This window comes from Zootoca vivipara, chromosome 11, assembly GCF_965207765.1.
Source record: "Zootoca vivipara chromosome 11, rZooViv2.hap1.1, whole genome shotgun sequence".
NCBI lineage: Eukaryota > Metazoa > Chordata > Lepidosauria > Squamata > Lacertidae > Zootoca > Zootoca vivipara.
In genome coordinates, this window is record NC_142594.1 from 38,690,776 (window position 1) to 38,715,858 (window position 25,083).

General features: G+C 42.7%; 1 protein-coding gene across 4 annotated transcripts; it reads left to right on the top strand.

Moving 5' to 3' along the window:
- Positions 1-7,354: 7,354 nt before the first annotated feature.
- LOC118091644 (uncharacterized) lies at positions 7,355-24,691 on the top strand. Of its 4 annotated transcripts, none has more exons than XM_035128755.3 (7): positions 7,355-7,496; positions 11,697-11,768; positions 13,054-13,207; positions 14,879-15,039; positions 16,214-16,417; positions 17,365-17,546; positions 17,876-24,691. In XM_035128755.3, exons 2-7 carry the CDS (start codon positions 11,714-11,716, stop codon positions 23,402-23,404), a joined length of 6,285 nt encoding a protein of 2,094 aa, XP_034984646.2. In that variant the 5' UTR covers positions 7,355-7,496; positions 11,697-11,713; the 3' UTR covers positions 23,405-24,691. The 4 variants fall into 4 exon arrangements, with proteins under 4 accessions (XP_034984646.2, XP_060136836.2, XP_034984645.2 ...); XM_035128754.3 differs by lacking the exon at positions 7,355-7,496 and adding an exon at positions 11,080-11,204; XM_060280853.2 differs by lacking the exon at positions 13,054-13,207 and having other exon boundaries at positions 7,366-7,496.
- The last annotated feature ends 392 nt before the right edge of the window (positions 24,692-25,083 follow it).

Consider the following 25,083-nt stretch of genomic DNA (forward strand, 5'->3'; position numbering starts at 1 on the left):
CCTCTCCGTTTCCTGACTAGCCCCTTCAGACCTCGCGCTTTCATGGCTGCTTGGGGATGGACTGCTCCTGATGAGAGGGGGGGTTCTCTATAATCCCTCCCCCTTACATCCACCCCCATCCAGGCCCCCCTCCCCCGAGGAGATGGGCAGCTGTGGAGAGGATTGGAAGCCCAAAAACTCCGTGGCATCCGAGCTGGTGGGGGTGAAAACGTGCTCCCAGCCGGGGCCCTGTGAGGATACTGGAGGTGACGACTGAAACCCTAGGAAGTCCGTCTCGTCTGATCCCGTGGGAGTGAACACCTGTTCCCAGTCCATGAGCAGGGTTTCTGTGCTGGAGGGAGCGCCGAACTCGTACTCCTCTCCCCGATCCTGAAACCTTGCTTCCCATTCCCACAGCGATCCTTGCAGCTCTTCTTCCCCTGAGGTGTCTCCCCCCCTCCCCTGCAGGTGCCTCTAAGGCTTCCCTCCCGATGTGCCATGGTTTTGGTCTCTGCGGAAACAGCCATGGAATTCCTCCACTAAGTATTCCTCCTGCACCACATGAGCCGGCACCCAGGCATTTTGGGTGGCCGGAGTGTCCTCCCAGGCCATGAGGTACTCCAGACCCCCCTCCCCCCATCGTGAGTCCAGGATTTCAGTGGCTACATTCAGATTCTGCGGCTCCCTGTCCCTCTGAATGTCTGTCTGTGGTGTGGTGCTTTCCCTGAACCTGGTGCTTTCCCTGTAGGGGGATAGCAACGACCTGTGAAACACCGGGTGTATTCTCATGGAGTCTGGGAGTTCCAACCTGAACGGCACTGGATTGATTTGATGTGTGACTGTGAACGGCCCCAAGCATCTGGGTGCCAACTTCTTGAACCTCCCCATTGCTGGTAGCCCTTCCGAGGATAGCCACACCTTGTCCCACACCCTGATGACCTCTCCCGGTGGCCGGTGTCGGTCCGCTCCCTTCTTGTAGGCTTCCTTGGCCCTTTCCAAATGCTCCCTGAGTTGCTGGTGCACTGTCTCCATCTCCTCCGCCCAATCCTCTGCTGCGGGTCCCTCCTCCTCTTCCCATTCCCTCCCCGGGAATGCTCTGAGGTCTCGCCCGTAATTGGCCTTAAAGGGCGATACCCCTGTGGAGACATGCACTGCGTTGTTGTAGGCGAACTCTGCCAGTGGCAGACGATCTACCCAGTCCGTCTGCCTCTGGCTGACGTAACACCTCAAGTACTGCTGCAGTATAGCGTTGGCTCTCTCTGCCTGGCCATTGGTCTGGGGGTGTCGGGCCGTGGAGAGGCTGACCTCCACGTGCAACATGCTCATGAGCTTGCGCCAGAACCTGGAGGTAAACTGCCTCCCCCTATCTGATATCACCCTCAATGGTAAGCCGTGCAGTCTGAATATGTGGTCTACAAACAGCTTTGCCGTTTCCTCCGCTGAGACAGCCCTTGCGCACGGTACAAAGTGACACATCTTGGTTAGGAGGTCCACCACCACCAGCACTGCTGTCTTGCCCCTTGAAGAGGGCAAATTGGTGACGAAGTCTACAGACACCACCTCCCAGGGCCTATTTGCCGTGGGCAACGGCTCCAGCAGTCCTGCCGGCGCTGCCCTGTCCCCTTTTGCCCTCTGTCAGGTGTCGCAGCCTCTGACGTAGTCTCGAACGTCCTCCTGCACCCCTGGCCACCAGAAGTGTCTCATGATTAATTGTGTGGTTTTGTCCCTCCCAAAGTGTCCCGCTGTCAGATTGTCGTGCATCTGTCGGAGGACCTTACCTCTCAGAGATGTGGTGGGTAGGTACAGGGCCCCCTGGTAAAAGAGCAACCCCCCTTTTTCCATAAAGCCCATGTCTGTCCCCTTCCCCTCCCTCAGGGCTCGTAAGATGCGCTTGGCGAACTCGTCCTCTGCCGTCAGTACGGTCAGTTCTGCGTCACTCACCACCGCTCCCCCACAAGAAAGTTGCTAAAAACCAAATCAAAAGGGGCATTTTATTATTTTGCAACAAATGGTTAAAATGGAGAAGTAGGATAAAAATATAATACATAGGAAGTGATAAAATCCACACTACTGCTATATTGATTAAACAAGCAAGGATCTTTTTTAGGAAACGAAACAAAATTAGATGTGGCATATTACAAAGCTTGGATGATTTTGCATGTTACATATTCCCTTTTCTATGCCCCTATGAAGTAAATTTACCTAATTAGGAAATGAAACAGCACTTTACTTCTCATTTTACTTTCTTCTCATTTTATTGAAGTGAATCATAAAGCCACTGATTTTAAATGGTTTGTAATTTACAAACATAACACCCCAGAGATAAATGGAGATGTTTTAAAAAAGAAGTTATATCAAAAAGAGTCTTATTGGATTTATAGATTTGGTTCTCTAGCTCCTTCAGGCCTTAATCCTTCTGTTGATTACAGTTCCTTTTTGTAATTCAGTTTTATGAATGTATATCTTATGGTATGAATCCTCTGGTCATGCTATATTGTTCTGCCCCTTTAAATGGTTTTTAGCCTCCATGTATTTAACTCAGAGAAATTTACAGTTTGTATCAGCTTTTGCCGACCTTGAGGATTGTATGTAATGCTAGAGCTTTTTAGCCATTATTGTTCCCATTGGTGAGTATAAGGAATTGCTTTGTCTAAAATTTTTAGATTGTTATATGGAATAATAATAATAATAATAATAATAATAATAAATTTTTATTTATACCCCGCCCTCCCCAGTCAAAAACCGGGCTCAGGGCGGCTGACACCAACAGAACCACAATAAAACATAAAAACAATTAATTAAAAAACAGATTAAAATACAGTATTAAAATTTAAAGTGCAGCCTCATTTCAAGTAGGCCATAAGTGGCTGACACCAACAGAACCACAATAAAACATAAAAACAATTAATTAAAATACAGATTAAAATACAGTATTAAAATTTAAAGTGCAGCCTCATTTCAAGTAGGCCATAAATCCAAGCCATGAGGGAGAAAAACACAGGGGTCAGGCTGAGTCTAACCCAAAGGCCAGGCGGAACAGCTCTGTCTTGCAGGCCCTGCGGAAAGATGACAAATCCCGCAGGGCCCTGGTCTCCTGGGAAAGAGCGTTCCACCAGGTTGGGGCCCGTACTGAAAAGGCCCTGGCTCTAGTAGAGGCCAATCTAGCCAACTTATGACTCGGGATCTCCAGAATATTATTATTTGTGGACCTTAAGGTCCTCCGCGGGGCATACCAGGAGAGGCAGTCCCGTAGGTACGAGGGTCCCAAGTCGCATAGGGCTTTAAAGGTCAAAACCAGCACCTTAAACCTGATCCTGTACTCCACCGGGAGCCAGTGCAGCTGGTAAAGCACTGGATGAATGTGATCCCGCGGCCGGGACCCTGTAAGGAGCCTCGCCGCGGCATTCTGCACCCGCTGGAGTTTCTGGGTCAGCTTTAAGGGCAACCCTGCGTAGAGCGAGTTACAATAGTCAAGCCTGGAGGTGATCGTCGCATGGATCACTGTGGCCAGAATGTTGATTGATTGTATTTTATCATTGTTCCTTTGAGGAAACTGGAGTTTCACCAGTGAAACGGGAGGATTTTCAGCTAGCAACCCATCAGGATAGACGAGGATAGTCAAGGAATTTTGCTGGAAAAATAACACCAATGAATATCAACTTTATACTTATCTGGAACATTTATGATTCCCAAGTGAACTATTGCACTTTAGACTGACAGAGATTAGTAATGTTTGTACACCATTGAATGTATGCATCAGGCGATTACATTTGCATAGATATTTTCTTATTACTGTATTATTATTTACACTGTTGCTATATTTAATATTTTTCACTGTCGATTGTCATGGCTTTCTGTTTTTTGTTTTGCGTTTGGTTATATTTTCCGTGATTGTCAGTTTGCTATATATTGATGAAACAAGCAAGGATCTTTTCTTAGGAAACAAAACGAAATTACATGTGGCATATTACAAAGCTTGGATGATTTTGCATGTAACACATTCCCTTTTCTATGCCCCTATGAAGTAAGTTTACTTAATTAGGAAATGCAACAGCACTTTAGACCAGCCTTTCCAAACCTGGTGCCTTTCAGATGTTTAGGACTACAACTCCCATCAGCCCCAGCCAGCATGGTTATGATACGTGGGGCAGTGGGGCTTATGGGAGTTGTAGCCCATAACATCGGAACAGAACCAGGTTGGGAAAGATGGCTTTAAACTACAGCATTTTATCATACTAGAACAAGGATTTAGAACATCAAGGTGACATTTTTTCTTCTGATAAGGTTTAATTGCTTATTTCCCCCATCTAGAAATAAAGACAAGAATGGTACTTGGAAACAGAAGTAAGATTGTGTGATCCATACATCCCATACGTCCCTGCTTCCCCTAAAATACATCCATACGTCCCTGCTTCCCCTAAAATATTACAAAGAATCATGGCTACAGCACAATGATGAACAAATGTGAGTGATCCAGGAGCACCACCCAGAAACTTATTAAGAGTTGTATAAATCACCTAAGTAAATATATAAATCTGTATTTTAACTGGCGCTGCATTATCTTTCTCTCATGTGCTAAAGAAAGCAAGTAGGGACACAGCTGGAAAATGTACCCACGGAAATTTCCTTATTATGCATCAGACTCTGACCCAGCTTGACATACTAAAATCATATGCCTTTCATGCTATAAATTCATTTCTCATAATCTTTCCTAATACTGATGGCCTTCTGATTCACTCACAGTACCATGAATATCAAGTCTGTACAGTATCTGAATGGTTATGAGAGACAAAATGTTCTACAAGGGGCGCCTCCCTATTAGCATTACGGATGCAAGAACGATGTTCCCCCATGCGGACTCCAACCGCTCGAGTGGCAGAGCCAACGTACAATAAATTACAAGGGCAACGAATCAGATAAACAACGTTTTTAGTATGACAAGTACTAAGGAAATTTATGATGAGATGACCAAGTTCAGCTTCATTATCCGGCATTTCAGTACATTTTGTCTCTCATAACTATTCAGATACAGACTTGTTATTCACAAGTACTGTGGGTGAATCAGAAGGCCATCAGTATTAGGAAAGATTATGAGAAACAGTTACGGCAGCAAGAGTCCTGATTCATCTTAATGTTCAAAACCATACATCCAGGGGGACTCAATTCTGAATTGGATCTGAATTGCGTTATTTGAGGCCTTAGTTTTAGGCGCTTTTAGTTCTGTACCTTTAAATACTTTCCTCTTGTTATCAGCACCACCTGGAGTCGGCTTTATATGTTGTTTGAAGCTTGTAGTCTTACGAAACAGTGGACAATATCCGGAAACACTGTAAACAACGACAGTTTGTTGACCACTTCAGCAATGTTGGAACTTTATAAAACAAAGCGTTTCAGCTTGTTCTTCATTGGATGACTTTCTGCTATAGCGTTTCGATTTATGACCAGCAGAGACTTTCAGAGACCTAATAGATTTTTGCTTTATTGTTTATGTTTTGAAGAGAATCCCCTAAGAATTGTTTACATTGTTTATATGTGTTAAGCTTCATGTACTGTTTTGACATCATAAAGAGTTGATATTATACATTGCATGTCATGTGTTGCTCTGTTTTTGATTCGTGGCAATGTTTGCAACAAAGGGGGTTGGTTGTTTGATTGATAAAATAATTAAATAGCAACTATAATTCTCTGTGTGCTAGTTTTTTTAAAATAAAAACCAATTTTTAGGACTCTCTAAGATGATGTACCTTCAACACATATGGAAAAACCTGCAGGTCTCACTAAAGCTGCAAAGAAAAAAAAGGGGGTTTGGTGTTTTTTTTGCCAAAACCCAGAAGAAGAAAAATAAAAGCCAAAGCCTTAAAATGGTTCACCAGAAGCGGCTTCCCCTGCGACCTCCGCCGCGACTTCAAAACGGAGCATAAACGGAGCCTCCAGGTAGAAAGTCTCACTCTGTGCGGCTGGAGGCTCCATTTAGGCTCCGTTTAGAAGTTGCATATGTTGTACATATGCGTCATTATGTAGTGACACATGCATCATTATGTAGCAACACGCCCCCCCCCCCCCGGGCATGGCAATTTGCCGCCCCGGGTGACACAGCAGCTTCCTCCACCACTGGGCGCCTGAGTGGGAGGAGGCAGGCAGACTCCTTGGAGGCCCCGCGGGTGACTGGCCCCACCCCTCAGAGGCCCCTCAGAGCGTCCTGCTCTGGCTGGCCCCGCCCCCAGGTGTAGGGCACACGGCCGCCCCAGGTGCGGCTTGGTCCGCTGCTGGATGAGGAACCTTTATTTTTTGAAGAACAAAAGGGGCATTTTATTATTTTGCAACAAATGTTTAAAATGGAGAAGTAGGCTAAAAATATAAGACATAGGAAGTAAATGTGTGAGAATAAATTAGGGTTCCCAGGTTCCCAGGGACTGCCCCCAGATTTGCATATCTTTTCCCGGGAAACGTGGCAGCCGCAGCCTCAGCAGCCCAGAGCCAGTCTGGTAGCGCAGTTGACTCTGGCTGGCTTCAGGAGCTGCTCGCTGCTCACTGCCGTGTCACCCGCCATTTTTCTTCTCCGGAAGTCCCCATATGATGTGTCTTGTGTGCGGGCACAGGTCACGCGTGCTGCCCCAGTCACCTGATCAGCTTCCTCCGCCGCTGAGAGCAAGCATGAGGAGGGAAATAGAAATGGATAGCTGCTGACTGCTATGTGACTCCCACCACCAGGGGTGAAACTAGGCTTTATTTCACCCAGGTCAAAGACCCAGTTGGGCACACCCCATGCACTTTTATGTACACACACACAGGCTGGGAGCCTCAAATGTGCCCCCTCTGGAGACTTCGCCCGGGGCAAGCAACCTGAATAATCCCCCCCCTGTAGTTACAGCTCTGCCTACCTCCACTTTCCCCCAAGGGCTGCAGCCCTCAACCCACAAAAAGTTGATTACTTCTTATTTTAAAAACACAGAGGGACATGACTGGCAATTATACATTTAGCATTTAGGGGGCTGGTCAGGGTGGAGATGGCATATACTGACAACTGGCTCTCTTTCCTTAACATATATGAGTTGCAGCAACTGACCAGTAAAAACAATCTCTGCCTATTACAATATGGGACACTTATAATTATGATAGTGTTATGCACTGTGCTAAAAAAGTAAGATTTATTTATATTGCCTAGGATCTCATTATTCATTGGGTGGTCTGAGGCTGTTGCTTCTGCCGCAACAATCTTATCTTTCTAAATCCTATTCATGTTTCATTAGCTTCTGTGATCTCTGAATGTTGAAAGACAGTTTTACGGCAGTGTACAAAACCACGTGCTCTTTACTTGCCAATTAAGCATTATACCTGATCTGGTATAACCAGACAGCCTAGCCTGAATGCGTCTAGAAAATCTGAAGGACAACTAAGGAAGCCATCGGATTTTGTACAGAGAGTAAGGACTGGGGATTCGTTGACAATGTACTGTTACTGATACAGTAATCGATTCTTATAAAGAGCACATGGAACCTGGGAAATCCATGCCTAAGGTAGGTGTTATTGAAACAGAGGAAGTATTTGTTGCAGAAACAAACAAAATGGAGATGTGCATTAAAAAAAGCATGGACTTTATATATGTGTGCTTGTGTTTGTTGTATGGTATATCTTAAACATGTAAACAGAATGCTACAAGCTGTTCTCTATACTACTATTGTACATTATGTGTATGTCTTGCAAGCTTTCTGTTTATATGAGTATCTGCTAAGAATGTTTGGTGTGTGTGTGTGTGTGTAATGTAGATTGAACAATCCAGTCTTTTCTACTTGGAAAAGATAACATTCTGTTCTGTAGCTATACAGTTACACTCTGATTAATTTGAACATGACTTTTATTGACAATATTTTGGAGAAAAGGGCACCCAGGACCAGTTTGCTCCCATCACACATAGATGGTGTGTGTGTGTGTGTGTGTGTGTGTGTGTGTGTGTGTGTGTGTGTATGCACATCAGAAGTTATCTGAAATCATAAAGTCGTTGAGCATATAATATTTTACTTGTGTGTTGCTTGCTAGAAACTTACATAATATGCTTTATTTACACCTACAAAGTTATTCAGCTGCTTTTTTTCAATGTGCCCAGGATGCTCTTATTGAAGATGGCTCAGTAACATTTTTTTCCATAATAAGATCTTCTTTTCGTTTTATAGGGCGGCATAACAATTGTTTCATAATTTCCATAAGGATATTGGGCATGATCCAGCCAAACTGAGTACTGGCACCTTTTTTTTCTTTAACAAATGCACTGATCTTAATGCTATATGATATACTTAGGATAAAGATGCATATTTGCAGGCATATGTGTCCCAGAGAACATGAGTAGAGCAAGCGGAATTGCCCTTTAGCTGAAGCATGATACTGCAGGAATTTCAAAGCCTGGCGCCTTCAAAATTACATATTTATAGGTGCCAGGTGAAAACATTCCTCTTCACCCAGGCCTTTTGAACTGTGTGGGGCAAGAGCACCAGCTCCTGGGGGCCCCCTGAACTTTTTTTTAAGGAACCAGCCCCCCCCCAATGTTCAGAGGGCTCCCTCAATCCTCCGGAGAAGGTGAGGGGCACGGGGATATTGCTGTGTTTCTTATTACATTATGTACTTTTGTGTTTTTATATTGTAAACTGCCCTGTGATCCATGGACGAAAAGAGGTAAAGGTAAAGGGACCCCTGACTGTTAGGTCCAGTCGTGAACGACTCTGGGGTTGTCTCGCTCATCTCGCATTATTGGCCGAGGGAGCCGTCATACAGCTTCCGGTTCATGTGACCAGCATGACTAAGGTGCTTCTGGTGAACCAGAGCAGTGCATGGAAACGCTGTTTACTTTCCCGCCGGAGCGGTACCTATTTATGTATTTGCACTTTGACATAGTTTCGAACTGCTAGGTTGGCAGGAGCAGGGACCGAGCAACGGGAGCTTACAAACTTTCCAGAGGCATCTGGTTAGCCACTGTCGGAAGCAAAATGCTGGTGTGCAAACAGGAGAGCTTCTATGCTCTTCTGAAAACATCTTATTTGTGTGGGAGCTGGGAGGATCCTCAGGTTCATTACGCTGTGACTACATTGTTAATCATCAGTTAAAGGAAGAGACTCCATCTCAAAGGGAGGATGCCTCCAACCTCTGCTCTTGCCACAGCAGAACTGCTGCATTCCTAAACTGTTGGTAGCTGTTTCTGCAAGTTGGTTACAATAATCGTCTCACGCCTTAATGTACTGATACTCAATTTTTAAAAACTACGGGCATTTATGTTTCACAGGGTGCAAAAGAAGGGCTTTGGACATTGCCTGGGAGAGAAACCATGCGCCTTGCGCCCCTCCTGGGCAACAGCCACCCGCCTTCGACTCCCGAGCCTCCCCCCCAATCTGTCAAAACAAAGGGGGAAGGGGGAAGAAGATTGGGGAAGGCTCAGGAGTTACAGGTGGGCAGTGCGCCATTGGCCAGTTTTTTTTAAAAAAAACTCTACACATTTATGTTTCACAGGGTGCGAAAGGGCTTTGCACCTTTATACAATATGCATGTGTGCTTGGGCCCAGGGTCTTTTGCCGCACCATCCCCACTACTGACTCCCTGTTGCTACTCAGCTTCAAAAAAAAAAGGGGGGGGCAGATTCATTGAAAAAAAAAATCTGGTAACCTTAGAATAAATCCCATGATGCAGTACTTGAGATGAGTCTTCCCAAACCTGGTGCCTTCCAGATTTTTGGGCTACAACTCCCATCAGTCCCAGCTAAGATGGCAGTGGGGTTTATGGGAGTTGTAGCCAAAAACATCTGAAGAGCACCAGGTTGGGAAAGATGGCTTTAAACTACAGCATTTTATCATACTAGAACAAGGATTTAGAACAGGGAGCAGGAAAGAACTGTATCACTTGACTAGTCCAAGCCTTTTCCCTTACCACAAGGCAGGCCAACTCTTACTACCAAGACCACAACCGTCCACAAGGAGAGAATAGTTGCACTGCATGCAAAAAGCTGCTTATACGGCAAATACCTCAAGGTGAAATCTTCCAAATGTGAGTGATCAAGCAGCTGGGTAGGAAACCTGCCTGAATATGTTACACCTATTATCCATCTGCTATTTTTGTGGCGTTGATTGTTAATATATGTAGGCAATCCTTTTTTTATTTTAAAAAATGTGATTAGAGTCTCATATATTGATAAGAGTGTTGTGAGTGCCAGAACCAAAAGGACATATAGGCAGCCACAAAACAGGTGTTGGCACTCCAAAAAACCATATGCAGAACAAACCAGTAGAGCAGTAATAAGTCAGATTAGTGAGCAGAAGAGCAAGATTCACATTAATACCATAAAAGCTCTGTTAACTACATATATTGTCCAAACATACTCCCAAACAGCTGAATGTTTTGTCCTAGGACAGCATCATATGTCTCATTTCAAAGAACAAGTTCCACACTTAGTATTATGTAAGTGTAAGGCTTACTGGATTTTCACTTTAAACTCTGTAAATCCTAATGGATACAATGATTTAGCCTCATACTTTTTTGCAGTTAATCACATTAGAAGGTATTATCACAGGAATTATAAACTATGACTCCCAGAAGCTGAGTTTATTCTGTTTTGCCCTATGTATTATTTGAGTGAAATACTTCATTGTTCATCTTAGGTAAATGCTGTAATTGTGTGTTTGTGTTTGTGTGTGTGTGTAGATATATGTGTGTATACACACACATCTCTCTCTCTCTCTCTCTCTCTCTCTCTCTCTCTCTCTCTCTCTCTCTCACACACACACACACACACACAGAGAGAGAGAGAGAGAGAGAGAGAGAGAGAGAGAGAGAGAGAGAGAGAGAGAGAGAGATCTGAATGTATGGAGAGAGAAAGATAGTATGTATTATTATGCTGTATGTACATAGTACATTGGACTTACAGCTAAGAATTCATCAATGCAATGTGGGAAAAATAATTTGGTTTGGTCAGATGACATCATTTTGGAGAAGCAGAAGTCTGAATTCAATTGGAAAGCAAAATCTGAAAGTTGCACTGTGATGGGAACTTCCCAAGCATGCTGTAATGGAAAGGTTGCCATGAAAAAAAATGGGCAAGTCAATTCGAAACCTTTATAAATGAAAGCAGAAAGGAAATCTCAGCAGTTCTAGCACTAATAAATAGCTACTTAGCAAACTTCAGTGTATACACAGCACAGATTTCACCAGCAAACTTCAAAAAGCTGGGTACATTAAAACAACTGGAGGTGAGTTTGAATAACATACTGCTGTATGTATTGATGACTTTGATTGTTGTACATGTTTACTTTACATAAGAATATTGCCTGTTTCTTCAATTTTTTTGCATTTTTATTTTAATATTTGCAGTTTACAAGTATCTGGGACCCAAATAGTTTATTTGCTGTGGGCATGCTGGGTAGAAATTTGAAATCCTTTATATTCTAATAGCAGCACACCTTCCTCTATTCTATCCTTTGCAAAACACATCTAAATGCCCACTTTCTGGTAGGTGCTTGCCATTAATTAAGCCAATAATGATTAGTCGTTGACATTATGCTCCCTAAGGATTATCCCCAAATGACCACACAGAAATCATAGAATCAGATCATTGTAGAGTTGGAAGGAACCCCAAGGGCCATCTAGTCCAACCCCCCTGCAGTGCAGCGCTCACCCTGCTGGGGAAACATATTTTAATTTTAGATGTGGATTCATGGAACTAATTATTTTATACTTTTCAGAATAAAAGTAAGAACTGATGGAAACTGAGGATGAAATTGCCATTGTGGGGATCGGATGCAATTTTCCTGGAGGTGAGCACTGCTCATTTGAATTACATACAGTATTAAGTTTAGGTCAACGTGTAGTGGGTGCTACCAGAGATCTTTATATCAGAACTAACAGGGAATATGATTATACTTCTAGTGCAATGATACCGCAGCAGTCATACAGCAGTCTTTTAATGATCATAATCAGTATTGTCTCACGTGGTACAGCTGAATCATGGATGCACACTTCTGATATACAGTTCTATGATAAAATAATATAGAATCACAGGCGTCTTAAGGTTATCTGGCACCATGGTGCAGGGATTCCTCAGGCGCCCCCTACCCCCATGTTTCCCTCCGGGCGGACAGCACCTCTCCCTCGGGCCCCTCTGCAGCCCACCTCACTCCCCACACACACCGCCATGGTGTGCCTTCTGCTTCTTGCCCACTGCCGGCAGGACCGAGGCCGGACTCGCGCTCCGCCGGGCAGGGCCAGGCGCGGCGGGTCACCGGAGGGGGCAGCCTGATAGGCAGGGACGCTGCCAGCTGTGCTCTGCCTGCTCGGCAGAAGCAGCTGTGCGGCGCTGCCGTCCAGGGAGCCCTGGCTGCCACGCCGACGAGAGGCTCACGGCCAGCTTCCCCGCAACAGCGCCCACAGCCTGAGAAGAGGCGGCTGAGGGCAATGCTGCTGGCAGGGCTTGAGGCGGCTCCTCTGGCAGCATGGTGGAGGCGCCCTCCAGAACTTGCCATCGTGGCGCCTTGCGCCAGTAGCCTCTATGGCTAAGACGCCCCTGTATAGAATCATAATATCATAGAACTGGAAGGGACCAAGAGGGTCGTCTAGTTTAAGCCCCTGCAATGCAGGAATCATTTTGCCAAACATGGGGCTCAAAGCCATGACCCTAAGATTAAGAGTCTCATGCTCTACTGGCTGAGCTATCATGTTGTGTTATTTACTTAGAATTTTTTTAATTGCCTTATACAGTGGAACTTCAATTTTTGAGCATCTCAGTAGCCAAACGATTTGGAACCCGAACACCAATAACCCGGAAGTGAATGCTTCCATTTTCGAACATTCAACTTCCAAAATGTTCAACCATCGAGGCGCGATTCTCCATTTTCTCAATGGACTTTGCTGGCTGCCCATTGCGCCTTGATGGTCAAACGTTTTGGAAGTCAAACGGTCTTCCAGAATGGATTACGTTTGACAACCGAGGTTCCACTGTAATTTCTGTCAAACGGATCACACCAAAATAATTTAAGTTTCTATTTTAATAATTAAACTATTGGGAAGTAAATTCCAGTTATTTAAAATAATATTTTGCAACAGGTGAAGGAATTGATAATTTCTGGCGAGTTCTAGTAGAAGGCAGAAACTGTGTTATAGAAATACCTCCAGAAAGATTTGAAACCAAAAGCTGGTATGATCCGGACAGTCACAAACCAGGAAAGACGAACACAAGACATGCCGCTTTTACCGATGAGTAAGTATTAACGCTTAATCACAGGATGGTGGAAAATAAACTGTGAATCAGCTCCAAAAAAGCAGAAAACTAAACTGTTTTAAATATTTTTTATTGTAAAGTAATTTGCCGAAAAATACACATTTGGTGTATGTTAAGGAAAATAGAAAAATAGATAATACATTCCAAAGACACATTTCTGTGTGTGATACCAGTCATTGGTAGGAAGCAAAAATGGTTTTGGTGCTACAGGTCTGAAGCAGTTTTGTTTTAGCCTAATATGATTGTCCCCTGGATGGTATAGTTCCTGGGCATTGCTCCCAGGTTAACTGGGTATAGGATTGCAGCCTGAACTACGTAACTATTTAAGTCAGTTTATATGGAAATAGAATTTACTGCAAATTGTTTCTTAATCTTAAGGTTGGAAGACCAAAGAGAGTACTTGATTACACAGTGTGTAAATTATTTGTGGAATTCGTGGTTACAGCACATGGGTGGGTGAGATGGTGGACACTGGCTTAAAACCAGCTTTGAAAAAGAATCAGATCATAGAAATTTGTCCATCAGTGACTATTACTCAGGATAACTAAGTGGAACAGGCGTTTTAAGCAGTGAACACTTGAATGCCATTTGTGAGGTAGCAGAAGAGGACTTTTGCCTTCCTACCCTGCTCTAGTAGAAAGTCCTCTTTCCTTTATGGAAGGTCTGTTTCTGATTCAACAGAAGAGTGTAGTCGTAACTCTAAATAAGTCCTTTCATTTGCAAGAACTCTTGCACAAGACTTTCCACTAGCGCCTTTCAAAACCTTTGAGCGCTTCTCTGAATGATAAAGCTTGTAACTTTATTTACCATGTGTTTAATATAGCCTTTTGCTAGAATAAAGGTTCAGTTAACAGCACCCCTACATTTTCACCCTCTACTCATGGTACTTTGGATCCATTTGTACAAATATTTATGTCCACTATCCTATAACAACAGCAACCGCAACAACAACAATTTGTTATTTATACCCCGCCCATCTGGCTGGGCCTCCCCAGCCACTCTGGGCGGCTTCCAACAGAAAAATACAATACAATAATCTATTAAACATTAAAAGTCTCCCTAAACAGGGCTGCCTTCAGATGTCTTCTAAAAGTCTGGTAGTTGTTGTTCTCTTTGACATCTGATGGGAGGGCGTCCACAGGGTGGGCGCCACTACCGAGAAGGCCCTCTGCCTGGTTCCCTGTAACTTGGCTTCTCGCAATGAGAGAACCGCCAGAAGGCCCTCGGCGCTGGACCTCAGTGTCTGGGCAGAATGATGGGGGTGGAGACGCTCCTTCAGGTATACTGGACTAAGGCCATTCAGGGCTTTAAAGGTCAGCACCAACACTTTGAATTGTGCTCGGAAACATACTGGGAGCCAATGTAGGTCTTTCAAGACTGGTGTTATGTGGTCTCGGCGGCCGCTCCCAGTCACCAGTCTAGCTGCCGCAATAAGTATTAAGTAGTGGCTCTAAATTTTCTTCCGTTTTCATTTTACCTTCCCGAAGAACAAATGCCCAAATTAGTAAAGCCCTTTATTTTAAAATGATTAATGGAAATAATATTTTAGAAGTGAAAATACTTGATTGTCTTAGTAATGAATGTGCCATGAGTTGGTTGCATATTATTTTCTCCTACTTACAATGTTAATATCTGGCTTCTGTTTTGTAGGTTTAATGCATTTGACAACAGGCTTTTTGGAATTAATGATGTGGAAGCTGAGCGTATGGATCCCCAGCAGAAATTACTCCTGGAATGCACATATAGAGCACTGGAAGATGCAGGAGTCCCTAGAGAAAACATAAGCGGTTCAAAAACAGGAGTTTTTGTTGGTGAGATGATAATTTGAAGCTTAAAGCAGTTGTACTAATTTAGGAGCATAGACTGGAACATATAGGGCTGGTCTATACAACTCGCTTAGGATGCAATCCTATACACACTTACTTGGGAGTAAATCCCATTAGCTTAGATCCAACTCAGTTCTGAATAGAGTTTTCCTATTGTGGTGGTGTGTTAATGAAGTCTTATGAACACTTAAGGTTCATTTGCAGATCTCTTAAAAAACCCCAAAAAGTGATTGGTAAGGGAAAGGTAGCACCCAAATATACATCAGAACATTTGAAAAATGGGTTCAACATATCAATATTTATTGAACAAATGAACTTTAATTGATGTCAACAGGTAACACATGTTAATGTAATTCAGCCCACTGTTAAAGACAACCGAGAGTATCTACCGCCCACTTCACAAAATTTTTGAAGAAAATGTGAAGTTGTCTAGACAGTAAATATAACTGTGCTTAAAAGCATTACAAGCTACAGAAAGTTTAAACTGATATAACTCAAGAAACAAACTAGATATAACTCAAGAAAGAAACATGATGGTGATTAATCAGTTACATTATTTGCAGTTTTAAAAATAAAGTCTAGTGTATTAAGAGAGCTGGTGGACTTTATGATCATTAAAAGAAAATCTGTGACTATCAGATGCTTTGAATAGAACATGTAAATATGGATTTTATAGTAAATAAAACATAAATAATCCTATGCTATAAAGGAACTTTTATGCAGTATTTCCAATATTCAGATTTGAGGAATCATATGGTTTTCATATTATTAGTGATATATGTAAAACACACTTGTAAAACATGATCATTTGTACTGCAACCCTGTTAGGTAGGTGAACTGCATTCAGATTTTATACACTGGAGACCTGCGGAGAGATTAGCAGAGAGCTAGAAAATGCAATTTATGGTGGATTTTTTTTAAAACCCTGGTCTCACAACTCAAAGTCTATCCACTTAGCTGATCAGAACTCACAAATCTGAATACCTGTGTAGCATTCCCTTACGTAGATGACTCAATGGAAAGCCTAATTTTGTGGTGTAGATTGAAGCATGTTGTGTGTGGCAGATCTAGAGCAATAAATGCAATCAAGTTGTTCAGAAGGAGTACTGTATTCTCAATGTACTATGCTGGTAACACAGTACATCTTTGGTATTCACAGGTATGATGAATCAAGACTACAGGCTAATGAGTGGCAGAAACGTCACTGAAGCAAGCCACTATGATGGCACTGGGACAGCAATGAGCATAGCTGCTAACCGGATTTCATATACATTTAACCTGACTGGGCCATCGGTTGCTATCGACACGGCTTGCTCCTCATTTAATTATGCTTTGCACTTTGCTTTGCATGCAATTAAACAAGGTAATTAGATCTAATAGTTTTTCATTCGTTCATATTTTTCCTTTCCTCTAAGGACCTCAAAGTGGCAAACAAGTCCCCACTCCATGCGATATTGGCTCTCATATTTTATTCCCCAACTAGCAGCATGAGTTGCAAGGCACAGTAAAATATTGGGATATGTTTCTGGAAAGGTCTGAAGTTAGTATGTTGTGAAAGCCTCCCCCCCCCCAACCCCCCAGCCTTCTGAAGGCCACAGGCACAGGCACTCACAAATAAGACTGACATATTTCAAAGTATAATTCTGGGATTTATTCCTTACACTATGCTTATTGCGGACCAGTTATATTATGTCATGTCACACAGGGTGCATTTTGTAATTTAGGGATGTTGCCTCACAGACCATAAACTCCAATAGGCAAGCATTGAATGGAAGTGAGAGAGAAAAGAGCTTATAGGAATGATATAGCTAACCATAAGTTAGGGAAATAATTTTATATTAATTTAGTGACAAGATGTAGACATTTGCTTTACTCACACTAGAACATTTTAAAGAGAACAACAGATTTGCCCCCAGAAACAATGAGAGACTTACTGTTGTGTGTCGAGACCACCTCCTCATTGATGAATGAGGCACAAGGACACAGATATTAGGTTAAATGTTATTGGGCGAGTTTAGGCCACAACTTTATTGGTTACAGAATGTGAGCGGTATTCGCTTATGCATTGGATTGACCCGACTTTATCTGACTCCTGCCCCTCACGCAGGGAGTCCGGAAAGAGTCAACCATGGCCCAAGCCCTGCCCTGGGCTTCAGACAAGATCCACACCCCCGGATCCCTTTAACAGAATACCCTTAAGTTTGGAGGGGCAGGTAGATGTGTGTGTTTGTATACCAATGTAATCTTTTCAGAAGACTAAATACTGAGCCTCATGCTGAACAGAAATGCATTCATTATTTTACCCTACAGGAGACTGCGAAGCTGCTCTTTGTGGAGGAGTGAGCTGCATAATGGAACCACAGGTCTTCGTAGCTCTTAGTAAAGCAAAGATGCTATCCCCTGAAGGAGTCAGCAAACCCTTTTCTATAAAAGCCGATGGCTATGGACGGGGAGAAGGTTGTGGAGTTATTTTGCTGAAATCGTTAAAGAAGGTATGAGTATAGAAACGGGACTGGCTGTGTTTGTCATCCCAACTTTAAGAAGAGCCAGTGTGGTGTGCGGCTAAGAGCGGTAGACTCGTAATCTGGGGAACCGGGTTCACGTCTCCGCTCCTCCGCATGCAGCTGCTGGGTGACCTTGGGCTAGTCACACTTCTCTGAAGTCTCTCAGCCCCACCCACCTCACAGAGTGTTTGTTGTAGGGGAGGAAGGGAAAGGAGAATGTTAGCCGCTTTGAGACTCCTTCGGGCAGTGATAAAGCGGGATATCAAATCCAAACTCTTCTTCTTCTTCTTTACCTCTTTTCATCTTCTTTAAAATAGGCGCAGGAAGACTTCAACAAAATATGGGGTGTCATCAGCATGAGTGCAGTCAACCAGAATGGAAGATCTGTCACACCGATCACCAGACCATCTCAAGAGGAACAGGAGAAGTTGCTGCTCAGCATCTACCCAGATCGTGTTGATCCATCTGTTGTGCAATATATTGAAGCACATGGCACAGGGACACCTGCAGGAGATCCTGTTGAGGCAGAGAGCTTAAGTAATGTCATTGGTAAAAATAGGTCTCCTAATCTGCCCCCTCTCAAGATTGGCTCCGTTAAAGGGAACATTGGGCACACAGAGTCAGCTGCTGGGGCAGCAAGCTTAATCAAAGTTCTTCTCATGATGCACCATGGGAAGATAGTCCCATCCTTGCACTTTTCAGAGAGCACCAGCAGCATAAATACAGAGAAATTGAATCTCTCCATCCCAACAACAGTGGAGAAGTGGGAGGAGTCCAGTGATTTCGGCAGAGTTGCTGGGATCAACTGTTTTGGATTTGGGGGCACCAATGCCCATGTGGTTGTCAGACAGTTTAAACAAACCCAGGTCATTTCTCCAGTCCGAAGGCCTCTCGAATTATTTGTCATTTCGGCAGCTTCAGGAAATTCTCTCAAACAGGCGATAGAAGACACAACTAGACACATCAGCACAAGTGATTCTGTAACACTCCCAAATCTGGCCTATACATCAGCTTGTAGAAGAAGCCATATAAACTATAAGTACAGAAAAGCCTTTGTGGCATCTTCACTACAGAAACTAGAGCAACAGCTTTCCCCTGCGGCTGAATTGGAAACAGCTCCGCTGAAGAAACCGCCAGAGTTAATTTTTGTATTCTGTGGTAACGGTCTGGGTCTGAAAGGGATACCTGAGATATTGCTACAGTCTGAGCCAGTGTTTAGAGACAAATGCAAAGAAATAGAAAGGCTGTTTCTAGAATACCTTCCCACAGGAATCCTAAAATCAAAAGAAAATGAATACAAAGATTTGTCCAGGCCTGAAGTTGCCCAGCCCTTGCTCTTTACACTGCAGGTGGCCTTGGTTACACTCCTGCGACACTGGGGCATTAAGCCAATTGCTGCTGTTGGCCATTCAGTTGGCGAAGTAGCTGCTGCCCATTGTGCTGGACTGATTTCCCTGAAAGATGCTATCAAAGTCATCTACCACAGGAGCAGGCTGCAGGCTAAAGTCACTGGAGGGAGAATGCTGGTGGTTGGCAACATTCCCGTTGCGGAGTTGTCAGCAGCCCTTGGTGAATATTCCGGGAAAGTCTGCGTTGCAGCGTTTAACAGTCCTTTGTCTTGCACATTATCAGGAGATGAAGCGTCTGTCCACGCCATTCAGAAAGATCTGGCTGAGCACTTCAGTAAAAGAAACATCTTTCTTCATGTTTTAAATGTGCCAGCTGCATATCACAGCCAAATGATGGATCCAGTACTAACTGAGGTAGTAGAAAATCTATCAGAATTGAAGAAAGGGAAGCCAGAGATTGACCTAATTTCCACAGCAACAGGGAAGGCCGTTTCAGATGGTGATTTTGTTACAGGTACCTACTGGGCCAGACAGCTTCGGGATCCTGTTTTTTTTGCAGAGGCTATAACAACTGCAGCAAAAAGCAGAGATGATCCTGTATTTGTGGAAATTGGTCCCCAGAGTGCACTGAAAAGATATATAATTGAAGCATTAGGGACACAAGCTAAAGTTTTTCCTTCCTTGCACCTTGACAAAGAGTATATGACACTTCTCACACTTGTTAAAGGCCTTTTTGAATTGGGAGTCAATCCAGATTGGGAGCACATCTATGCAGGATATCAGAGTGTACCAGCAGCCTATCCCAGGTATCAATTTGATCACAAGAAGCTCATGTCATTTTTAAACGTGCTCCAGCAGCCAACTCAAACCAAGCCGAACACAAACCACCTGTCAATTCATAATGTCAGCAATGACAGTTCAGAATTCAAGTATTCCATATCTCAAACAGTGACTCCATATCTGTACGAGCACAAGCTCAATGGTGTTGCTCTGGTTCCTGGTGCCTTTTTTGTTGAACTTGCTTTGTCAGCTGTGATGGCTAGCTCAGGAAGGAAGGAGCCCTTAAGTTTGTCTCAGATGAGCGTGAAGTTTGAATCGCCTTGTGTTTTAAATGAAAATTCTCATGATTTGAAGCTAAAAGTGGTATCACAAAAGGAAACAAAATATTTCAAAATACTGTCCTCATCTGGCGCGGTATATGCATCTGGACAGACCACATGGAACCAAGAAACCTTTCTTGAAGAAAATCACATTTCATATAGACATGTTTCTCAGCGGTGTAAATCAATTGTCAGAAAGGATGAAATATACGAAGCATTATCTCGTTTTGGATTTCAGTATGATTCAGTATTCAAGCAGCTATGTGATTTGTTTTATTGTGAAGAACTGAAGGAAGCCATAACCACCATTAAGGTGAACGAACAAACCAGGGAAGAACTGCACAAGTATTTTATTCACCCAGTGATATTAGACTGCTTTCTGCAAATGACTGCTGTGATGACCACAAAAACCAGGAACAACTGTACAGGGTTTCCTTCCAACATAGGCAGCCTTGTAATTGTCCGACCTTTGGAAGAGGAAATGATGATATATCTGAAAACAAGTAAGTCTACTGAGAACTATGTAGAGTTTTGTGGATGCTTCACAGATAAACAAGGCTCTGTTTTGGTTGAGATTAAACGTGTTGGGATCACTCTTCTGAAGAGAACGTCCAATAGTGGTGGTGATTTCCTTTTTGAAAATCAGTGGGAAGAGGTAACCCCTTCCTGGATTATCCAAACCTCAGGAGATGTGCCCAGAGCTGCAGTGTTTGCTGACAAAACTGGTGTTTCTCAACAGCTAAAAAAATATTTACATAAAGATTCTAGGTTTTTGATGTATGAAGACTGGGAGCGATTACTGGTGCTAGGAAGCTCAAATTCAGCTGCTCAGGACAAAATTAGGCTAGATGTACAAGACTACAGTGATGTTTTGTTTATGTGGGGAATTCAAAGATTAAATGGAGAAAATCCTGAGAGTGTTGTTGCAAGCTTATCCAAATGTTGTGAAGCTTTCCGGCAACTTGTCATTGCATTGAGGGAGAAGAACAGTCGTGGTTCCATCAAGATAATTACGTATAGAGCAACAGGCAGGAATGTAGACCACATTAACCCTGGCTTGGCTTTGTATGGCATGGTAAGATCCTGCATTCTTGAAGCTACTGAAATCACATTTCAGATTATTGATATTGGTTCAACAAGTACAAGGGACATAGCAATTTTAGCAGATGTTTTAGTAGAATATGAAGCAGATAAATATGCTGAAGTCTGGATTAATCAGGGGAGAATTTACACTTCTGAAATTAGATGCACACAGGTTAATGATATGTCCTATAATGATCCTTCCCAGTCTCTTCAAGAGTCTGAGCTGTCAACTTTTTACACTTCTGAGCCTCATGAAGTAAGACATCTAATTGCCGAGCCAGCTGACCACATTGATATTTCTCTTGATAATCACAACGTTGAAGTGCAAGTTGAGAAAATATGTATCCATTCTGAAGACTATTATCCTGTTAGTGTTTCCAGCTGTAACTTTGGAAACACATTATACTGGAATTCACAGACCATTGATAAATACAAGTTCTTGGCTCTGGACTACAGTGGGACGGTGGTTGCAACAGGCAGTGATGTAAAAAAGATCAAAGTGGGAGATCATATTGTTTCATGCTACCCAGTGGCTGCATCTTCAAGAATCAGGATTCCAGAAGCAGTGTGTTTCAAAACCCAGAAATTTCCATGCTTTCAAACTGTACCCTGTGTCTCCTTCTTCAGGATAGGATGGGAAATTTTGCACCAGATGTTACCAAAGATGAAACGGAATAGATGTTTAGGCATTATTTCTGATGAACCACAGTCGGTTTTGTGTAAAGTGCTTGCTTTGTCAGCTCGGGAATTGGGCTGGAACACCTTATGTACAGCACTTGACAGCAGCCTGGAAAAAAGAGTAGCTCAATGCAATGCCCTTGTCTTTCTGCCCTTCCTAGAAAGATTACCCAAAGATGTCTTAGTCCGTCTTTCACATCTTCAGGATGTTGTGGTAATCGATGGGAACCACCATTCTGAACACTTGCGAACTCTAATTGGAAGTGGTCATGAAAACTTTCAAATTCGTATTCTCAGTCTTGCAGCCATTTTTCAGAAATCATCGCTGAAACATTTCCACAAGCCTTTCAGTAACTGGTTGAAATCAATGCCACTCAGGCAATTCAAGGACTTGCCTTTTTCCGTTTTTCAGCAGACAGAAAACAGTGAGAGCATAGACACAATAACATCCTACTTTACCTGTAAGGCTGTCTCATTTGCTGTGCTGAAAAGCAATGGGCAGAACAGGCATATTTCTGACATACCAGTGCATGAAGCAAAGCGGAAGATGTTTAAGCAGAATGCTGTTTACATAGTCGCAGGAGGACTCACTGGGCTTGGCTATGAAACTGTTAGATTTATTGCTCAAAATGGAGGAGGATGCATCGCGATCCTTTCAAGGAGAAAGCCCAGCATTGAAAAGCAGAAGGAAATAAGTGATTTGCAGATTCAGAACAAGTGGAGCAATATCATCAGTCTGCAGTGCAATGTGACTTTTTGGCCTGAGGTTGAGAAAGCAATCAGTTCAATCAGCAAAATCTTTCCAAAGTGTCCAATCAAAGGTGTTTTCCACAGTGCTGTGGTTTTGCATGATGGGCGCATTGAAAATATGACCCTATCTAGCTTTGAGAAAGTTTTAAGCCCAAAGGTTGCTGGTGCCATCAATCTGCACCATGCCACTCAGGGACAGGCTCTTGATTATTTTGTATGTTATTCATCTGTTGCTTCCTTTCTTGGAAGTTCATTGCAAGCAAACTATGCTGCTGCCAATTCCTTCCTGGACCTTTTCTGCCAATTCAGAAGAAACTCTGGACTGTCAGGACAATCCATCAACTGGGGTGCCTTGAATCTGGGACTACTAGAAGATCAAAATCAACTTCAAAAATTGGTGGAATCAAAGGGTATATCAATTCTACAAGTGGATGAGATCTATGAGAATCTTAAAACAAGCTTAACCCTGAACCACCCTCAGCAAGCTGTGGTGAAGCTGAACTTCAAAACAATGCTCAACCATTACTATCGTCAAATTCCAGCAATCAGAAGTCGCATGCATACTATTATGATAGAACAATTTGGCAGTCAGGCTGAGCTTTTTGAACAAGCCATGCCCAAGGATTTGGCTGCACTAAAATCTGAAGACTATATCATATCATTGGTGAGTCAGCTCACTAGTACAGATCCAAGTGACATTGAAGTGAATACACCCCTTTTGTCCCTTGGCATAGATTCCATGTTGGCCATGACTCTGCACAATCTAATTTATCTTGAACAAAAGGTTGATATACCACTTGTGAAAGTTCTTGATCCTCATAGCACAGTGTTTAGTTTAACGCTGCTTTTAGATGAATGTTCTAAGGAACCTGGGAAACCTGAGTGATTCCTGAGGGGGAAATGAACTGTGAGTTGAAACCTGAAATATCTTTTCCTAGCTTCAGTGTTGATTTTATTTGTGTCATTTTTTAAAAATCTAATTTTTCTATTAATAGTGACCCTCAACAAGAACCATAATTTGGATGAACTAAATAGATGTATCGGTAATTATATTATTAGTTAGTGCCAACTGCTATTTCACCACAGACACCGGTAATCATTCAAATCTGCTGACAGTTAAGCTTTTCATGTGAGGGATTATCTTTCCAGACACAGGCTGTGCTTTAAAACTCTGTCTCCAAGCATGTGTGGTTTTTGCCCTGGAGCTTTCCCTGCAAAATTCCACTCTTTAGCACTCAATCGGTGCACATGTCAATTCAGGCTTTCAGTGGGTTGAAGTTTGCTTTGATTGAGTGCTAAAATGCAGGTTTTCATAGGGAAAACTCCGCAGCAAAAAAATAAGGGCTGCTCCGACATGGAGCTTTAAAGTACGGTACTGTATGGAAAGAGCAGATGAACGGTTGATAATCCCAGAGGGTCCTGAAACAGCTTACTCTGAACCGTTTTGGGGGCATTCTTTGTTTGCCCTTCCTAATGTTTTGGCATGCTTAATACAAGTAAAGTGGTTTATGGGGATCACTCGCCCTTTATGAAAGCGTGCAGAGGCTGAGCTTGAGTTTGAACATTAAACGCAGGATTTTAAAATGAATGTAAAATGTGTTTCTGATATATTTTTTAATCTACAAGTCATTTGCCACATTACAGTATGTTTTGTATGTTTATCTTCTCCCTTTTGAAAACGGATCAAGGAAATTCAAATAACCATTACATAAATAGCATTTTTCATTGTGATCTCTCAGTTTCCAAGGGAGATACAACATAGTGCTTTGCTTCTGCCTCTCCTGGGTCTTAAAAAAATTGGAATGAGCAGAGGGCTGTATTTGGAGTTCAGTCCTCACTGCCATTGGCTGCCTTCATTCCCAGGTCTGTATGCAATGTAATTAACATTACACTTTCTATATATTTTGCAGACTTTGGAGGTTAATACCACATTAGTTAACTTTGCACATTGTGTTTAAAATTGTGAAGTACATATTTTTTTTCAGATTTTTAATGTGGAATACGTTTTTACCTACATTACTACTTTGTAATTGCATATTTTATATTTTTATGCTATATAATGAAGTCATCTTGCTTTATTACTACTTTGCATCAAAAATAGCCATTATTACTCTTTGTGTTCAAATAAAATAAATTGTTTTTAATCAGTTAATAAAGGTGTACTTGTTTTTAATCAGGTGTACTTTTATGCAATTAAATGGAATGTTTATTCTTAATACAAAAAGAGGGGTGTGTTATTTCAGATTTTTGTTGAAGGGGGGACAAGACTCTCAGCATGTTTTAAAGATTCTTTGTAGGTATATTCAATATTACTTTAGTAAGAATTCTTGCATTACAAAATAGATTTCGTTTTTTTCATCTGATACATATAGATTCTTATACATGTGAGTGTACAAGGAAGAAATTTATGTTTAGTGCAGAACAGGGATGGGAAAACTGCAACTCTTCAACTATTGCTGGACTCCAATTCTTATCTGTTCCAACCAGCAGGGTCAATGGTCAGGGCTAATGGGAGCTCAAGCCCAGCAATGCCAGGCTGGGGACCAGCTCCCCATCCTTGCTGCA